Here is a 7,489-nt window from a genome sequence, read left to right as displayed (position 1 = left end):
AAAAAAAAAAAACAGGTAGCCCATCTGAATTAGAACATTTAGGCTATCCATCTAATAGTAGCCTACCAAAATCTTATTAACAGTAGAAGTTAAATCTTACTGTAATCTTCAAATCTGATAATTGATAATGAACAAAAATTTACCTCTGCATCCTAACTCAAGCTACTATCAAATGTACATTTCTAAGAGACAAAAAGTGATATAATTATTATTAATATTATCAGGCAACCCAAACCTGTTTCTTGATTTGAAACAATATCACTCATTATAACATGCAGAAACTAAGAAATTCATTTTTCTATTTAGATATTTATTTTGTTAAGGAAAATGAATGGTCTGGTTTCTACAACTTTCACTTTGGAGCAAAAATCTGGCTTTAAACTTGAAAGAAATAAAGATTTGACATTTATCGTGATAATTATCGATATCGACTGATATGAAAAAAATTATCGTGATATATTTTTTTGGCCATATCGCCCAGCCCTAATTATTCATTCCATTCGTACCTGCTATAGAAAACTGCTCCAAAAATATCTGGCATTATAAGAAATGGTTTTTGATTAATCATTCAGCCAATCGACTAACTAGTTGATTTTGAAAAGACATAGTTTTCATTTCCTTTGTTTGATTTGTGTATCGTATCCATGTAGGTTATTTCTGAAATTTGGATTTCTCTCTGTCTCTCTCTTCTCCAGCTGCCTTGCAAGTGGAAATCACTCCAGTCCAGGGAGAGATCAGCGTGGGAGAATCCAAATTCTTTTTGTGTGAAGGTAGGAAGATGACCCTCTTGTGATAAAACAATGCGGGGGTCACGTCACATTTAACCTTCTCAAAGTGCTTTTGATTTCAAACCTGCTCTCACTGCTCTGTTCAATGCATTTAAGTACAAGCCCTTTCATTCTGATGGGTGGGCAAGGTTGACTAAAGCTTTGATGTGCTTATTTACAGCAGGTAAATTCATTGACCTACCTGACTTTTTCAGTAAATCAGTGTGTGAATTTTAGATTTTTGATCCAGAGGAGTGAAATGTAATGTTGGTGGTAGAATGATGGTAGATGAAAAGCAAAAACAACCTCTATTATAAATGAGGAACACCTGAATTATTCAGAGGACTCATCAAATGGGGAAAAGGAAAATGTGACTTATTTACAGCAATATTATTTCACTTTTTTATTTTCATAAGATTTGTAAAAATATTTTATTGCACATTAACCAGCTTGAATATGTCCTTAAGTAGCACTGAACAATACATTTAACATTGTGAATATATTATGAATATTTTTGTTGCAGAAATAAAATTAGAAATTGGCCACAGGATCTTAAAAAGTCTTAAAATGTTTTAAATAAAATTTTCCTAATAAAAGGCCTTAAAAAGTCTTAAATTCAGATTTGGTGGTTTTTAAATATTTTTGGTCACCGCAAAAACGTCTCCAGTCTGACGGACCCAATGACTGTCATTGGACAGGCTGAAGATTTTTTTTCCCTGCGGTCTTTACTGCGACATCGGAGAGAGAGATGCCATTTTCGGGCCATAAATCGGAACAGGACGGTTTTTGCGCCAAACACACAATCGACTTTTAATTTTATTTTGGCTGATCTCTATTCCGGAACTGCACACAAACTGTATTGCAATCATTTCCCAAAATGTAATTTGTGTGGAAATATTACTAAGTCTGTAAACGGGCATTAACAGAGGCCAGAGATGCTGAAGACAGAAGCAAAGAGGAGAAAATACTGTAGTAGGCAAAGCAAGATCACTGTTCACAATGCTTGAAACATAGGAAAAATATATATAAATATTGAATTGGGGATGAGGGGTTATATGAATGTATCCAGGGGCGCCTGCAGGATTTCAGCTGATGGTATGCACAGAGACCTTTTTTTTTTTTAATGAAGGTGTCTCTAGACACGTAAAAATCTTTTAAACCTGAAAACGGCCTAAAACAATGGAATGGTCAAAGGCATCTATCGCATGATCACATAGCAAAACAACTGAAAAACTGGATGCAAAAACTGATTCTGGGTGAATGGCCGCTTATTCACAGGTCTCAGCTGAATTTTTTGAAGTGAACTTTCAAAATGTAGTCTTTTGTTTCAGTTGTTTGTAATTGATTGTCCACTTCATCCAGCACAGTTTGGTCTCTGTGTTCTTGTTCGTTTTACTGACAGAGATAGCTCTTCAGATGATTCAACCACAAGTTGATTCAACATAGGCAGTGGACCAACTCCAGGGTGGGCTAAAAGTAGTCAACTGTTATTGTAATTTATTAACTATGCACATCATAAACATGTCTTCTTAGACAATGTATGGGTGTCATGTCATAAAATATTTTAGCATGACTGAATTTATATTTAATGTGATCACAGTTTAATAAAAACATTGTAAGTTACTATTGAATTATTTTGTTTAAATTCCGTGGTTATTCAAACAGCAAATAAAGTATTAATGTTTTATTAACAAGGTTCAGGAGGAGCACGTTCAGATAATCAATCAATTCAGCGCAGGTGGAGCTCATTTAGATAGTCAACTTAACTTGCAATATAATATGTATATACTGTATATATACACACAGCCAACTCACCTCTGTCCCACGACAGTTTTACGGCATCCCTCCTCCACCCCAACTCCTCACTCTTAACTATTCTCATCCCAGACCAGGGATGGGGGGTTCTCTGGGTTCAGGCTATATTCTGAGCTCGGAGTCCTCCCTTAGGACAGCATGCAAAATATGCTTACTACTTGCTCAATCCAATTATATGTAAGTGTGAACTCGTGAATATACTGAAAGCGAGCAAAGAATTTACATTATCACATTATCACTGACTATAGTCTAGCGTGAGTTTAAGCACTCTCAAACAACTCACATTAAAATCACTGAAGCTGTGAAATGAATCTCTTACTTACATCGTATATACATCTGCACTTTGTTTATGATGAGAAAATTCACAAGAGAGTAGAATTCAGTCAACAAGCACGCGCACGAAACAAAACTCCAGCGTTTCAGTAATGACTCATCTGAACACTCCTGATTGGCCATTGCATTCATAAACTCAACAGAATCTCGTTTGATTGGTTATAATGCGCAGCATTCACAGGGAAAATGTTTCTCAGCCTCAGGTCAGTCAGAGCCTGAAGGGAACTGATTGTCTTCAGAAAGGTTTTGATGGCATTTTCTTTTTCTTTTATCTTCGTGTACATAAGCGCAGCACTGTTTTGTTTACAGCGGTAACCAAGGAAACGCTGTATTGCGGCTGTTCCATAAGCGCCACCTGCTGTCAGAGAGTGAATTTGCATTTTCTTTAAGTCCGTCTGAGGTTTTTGTTTTGTGCAGGTGTCTAATGTAGCATAATTTCACATATCTAAAGTCAGACCATTCTGTTTTTGCCTTTAATCTTGAAATTATACATTTGAATTAATATCAAAAACAACTGTTCATGCTATGTGTAGCAACTTTATTTGGATCATAATTAAAATTGTTATGCAAAGGTAAAAAAGAGCAGGCAGGGAAGTGAATCTAAGCACAGAAATACATTAATAAACGAACAGGGAAACACTAGAAACAAGCGATAGCATACAACGACTGACCAACCACGAGTGAAACACAAGCACTATTTATACACAAGGGAAACCAGCTAAACAAGATAACAAGGGGGAGTGATAAATGAGCACCAGGGGAACCTAATCAACAAGGAAAAATACTAAGAACTACAAAACATGGCACAAGACTGGACATAACATAAAAGTCCACCAACACATAGGGAATACATGTAACAAAAATGCAGTGGTTGCCTCTAATTGCTTGCTTTCAAATGTCTATGGATATTTTTGTTTTAAGCCAGTTTGCCTGTTATAGAACAAATAAACAACAAATAAATTTACTTAAAAAAAATGGTGATCAGTATTGGAATCGGCCAATTTGCTTGAAAAAAAAAACCCGGAATCATGAAAAATCATGATCCAAGATTGGTGCATCACTAAAAAAATAAAAAGAAAGAAATAAAAAGAAAAATGTACACATATATGTATGTAATCTAAATTTGGTCTTAAATTTCATATAAGGTGGTATTAAAAAGGTCTTAAAAGTCTTAAATTTAACTGGTATATATCTGTAGACACCCTGATAATGAAGTCATGTTAAAATATATTAAATATTAAAATAAATATTATAATAACAAATATATGAAAATTATTTAGTAAAACATTTAGATAAATCTGTTTTAGGAAATGTTTATTGCTATATTTCGTTATATTTGTGCATATGAATTATTAAAGGCAGGGTAGGGGATTTAATTCAAAAACATTTTTTTGTTATGCTGGTTGAAAGTCTCTTCACATCCTGATAGAAATCACTAAGTTAAGTGGTCTAAATGTATTTATATGTGTTTATATCGTCTGTGGAAGGTGTAGGACCATAAATGTTCGTCCAGTCATATCCCTCGGTCCAAGGGCTACGATAGGCTGTCCTACCTCCTTATGCTTTCAAAGCTAGCTTGCTATTGCTAGCCTCTCCGAAATCGCCAACCCTACCTTTAAATAGCTGATGAGCTGATGGTCTGTCACAATGTTTTCACTCTATCTGTCTGTCTGTCTGTCTGTCTGTCAGTTGTTGGAGATGCTAAGGACATAGACTGGTTTGCACCCAATGGGGAGAAGCTCCTGCCAGGCAGACCAGACATCAGTGTCAGCAAGAATGACGAGCCCTCGTCGACGCTCACAATCTATAATGCCAACGTCGACCATGCGGGCATGTACAAGTGCGTGGCGAAAAGTGGGGACAAGGAATCTCAGGGCACTGTCATCGTAAACATTTTCCGTAAGTAAAATATTTTCCTTTCAAGGGCTTATTGAGAAATGAGAAATGAGGAAATTAAATTGTTTTGGACCCAACAGTAAACCCCAAGCACAATAAATCATTTGACATTTACCACATGTAATAACAAAACAGTACACTAATAATGAAAGCATAAGGTTGATACACGTCAGTTTTAAACATCAACCACGCATATGGCATGAAAACAGTTGCTGTTGGAATACATTTGATATATATTATATTTCTTGAAATCATCACACAAAATTTTTTTATGCTTCCAACCCTCTATGGACACCTTGGCAATTGAATCGCCATTGGCGATACTATACTATACTATATATATATATATATATATATATATATATATTTACTCGCAATGTAGAGGGTTGGCTTCGTTAAAGTGAACTAATCCTGCCATAACCTCTGTGTTTTTGTACTTAATTATGCCGTTCTGACAACTTATCTAATATACTTCTTATAATAAATTGTATATATATATATATTTTTGTAATTAAATATATATGATTAATTATTAAAAATGCAACAATTAAAATTAATGTATTTAATAAAATAACATTTAACATTTATTCATAAATATAAATTGTTCTATGAAATATTATGTAATTGTTTTTATTTCATTATTGATGTCATTTAAAAAAAAAACAGCTGATCAGCATGCCACTTTTTTCAAGGATACTTACTAAAATAATATATTTCAGATAATTTATCATCTTGAAGTTTATTTTTCAAACCAGAAATAAACTGTTTACCCAATGGGAAAAAAATCTTTAATCTTTCTCAGAAATATATTAAGTATGTTTACATATTTTCTTTCTCAAAATATTCCTTAATATCTAATGCGACATTGCTTTTCAAGCTTTTACTGAAATACAAGACAAAAATGCAGATTAAGAAAAGGATTTTTGCAGTAGTGGTACAACTGAAGAGCATTTCAAATGTCTTTTTCAGAGAAACTCACTTTCCAAAACACTCCATCACCTCAAGAGTTCAAGGAAGGCGATGACGCTGACATCATCTGTGATGTCATCAGCTCGCCGCCCCCAACTATCATCTGGAAGTATAAAAAGACCAGAATCCAGCCCGAGACTGATGGTACAGTACCACGAGCAGATCTCTTTCAGTCATTCTCTTTCATTCCCTTATGTCACACTCATATTTCTGTTTTACGTGTCTTCACTTCTCTCGTTTTTAAATATCTCCCATACTTTTCCTGTCAAAATCATCCCCTCTTCCAGTTAGTGAGCTCTCTAGCGCTGTGACAATGAAAACAGTGACAGTAAGCACCTGCATTTTTATTGTGAGAACTTAAAGTTTCATGCTGTTTTCATCTGCATTGTTTTGTTTGTCAGTTCAAGCCTCTATTTCTTCTAAACTATTTTAACCTCGGAGGGCTCCTCCCTCAGAGACTGCTGGAAGAAACAGTGACCGCAGATCTCTGCTGTGAGACATGAACTCACAGGCCACTGCTAGATGAAATTTTCACTGCGAAACCACTAATTGTAGCAGAGCTTGAAAACCAAACTGCTCTATGTAAATAACACATTTTCCACATTTCTCTCGTTAACCTCTTCTGTGCTCTTTTTTTTAGTTTGACTGAGCAGTTCGGATGAAGCACAACACAAAACACTCTCTCATTGTTACATACTACTCTTATTATTGCTGCAGGGTTCTATTTTTTTTTAATTAAGAGGTATCCAGTGTATACTGTGTAGTGTGCACTTGTAACAGATCGGCCAGGCTCCGCCACCACCCAATCACAACAATCCCTCTCACCTGAGTTCTAAGCACCCGCACCTGTCACAAATCAAGCACCTCATTTCCAGCCTGCATAAAAGCACACACCTCACACACCCTCACTGTCCGGTCTCGTATACACGTAGAGGACTCAATGACTTTGCTACTGATTACCTTTGAATACTTCTTGCATTACTTACCTCCTGTGTTCCTCCTAGTGTCTCCTCGTCTCCAAGTGTCTCCTGTATCTCCTAGTTCCCGGATCGCTGAGGTGTGTGCTTCCCCCGGATCCCTTCCAGCCACACTCAAGCAAAAGACTCGGATTTCTCCCCTCTCCATATCCTCCTCACTCTCTCACGGACCTTTCCCTCACCCTCACTTCCTCCGGACTCAACACCAGTACTCACTGTGACCAAATAAACTGTTTTGTATAAAACGAACCTGTTGTGGCAAACCTCTTCCGTAACAGAAGACCGGACCAACACCGACGGCACAGATGAGTCACCCCGAACCTTTCCAGGAGCTCGTAGACTCGCTACGGCGAGTGCTACGAAATCCACTGGCACCGCTGCCATCCCCACCCATCCCCTCATCCATCCCAACAAGCACTTCTTCGCCTACCATCATCGCTAGTCCCATGGCTCGACCGGCGCCCTACTCTGGTTCGGCGGAGGAGTGCAACGGATTCCTCCTCCAGTGCAATCTCACCTTTAAGATGCAACCGCACTCATATCCCACCGACACCTCTAAAATCGCTTTTATTATCTCCCTGCTAACAGGACCTGCACTGCAATGGGTGGAAACTATCTGGGCTCAGGCCAACCCCGTCGTTCAAGGTCTGCAGAACTTCCTGGTGCATTTTCGCGAGGTGTTTGGATGGACAGACGGAGATGCCGCTGTGGGAGAGCACCTCTATCACCTAC

The 7,489-nt window shown here is 37.2% G+C and overlaps 1 protein-coding gene across 1 annotated transcript in view; it reads left to right on the top strand.

Moving 5' to 3' along the window:
• The first annotated feature begins 693 nt into the window (after nt 1–693).
• The window catches only part of LOC107551605 (neural cell adhesion molecule 1-like), a 50,226-nt gene continuing 43,430 nt past the window's right edge, over nt 694–7,489 (top strand). Inside the window, exons 1-3 of the mRNA XM_016233271.1 lie at nt 694–770; nt 4,605–4,814; nt 5,781–5,924. Coding sequence (XP_016088757.1) covers nt 4,748–4,814; nt 5,781–5,924 — 211 coding nt within the window. The 5' untranslated portion in view covers nt 694–770; nt 4,605–4,747. The remainder of the gene's footprint in view (nt 771–4,604; nt 4,815–5,780; nt 5,925–7,489) is intronic.

This window comes from Sinocyclocheilus grahami, unplaced genomic scaffold, assembly GCF_001515645.1.
Source record: "Sinocyclocheilus grahami isolate Dianchi unplaced genomic scaffold, SAMN03320097.WGS_v1.1 scaffold428.1, whole genome shotgun sequence".
Lineage (NCBI taxonomy): Eukaryota > Metazoa > Chordata > Actinopteri > Cypriniformes > Cyprinidae > Sinocyclocheilus > Sinocyclocheilus grahami.
This window is presented reverse-complemented; position numbering and strand designations above follow the sequence as displayed.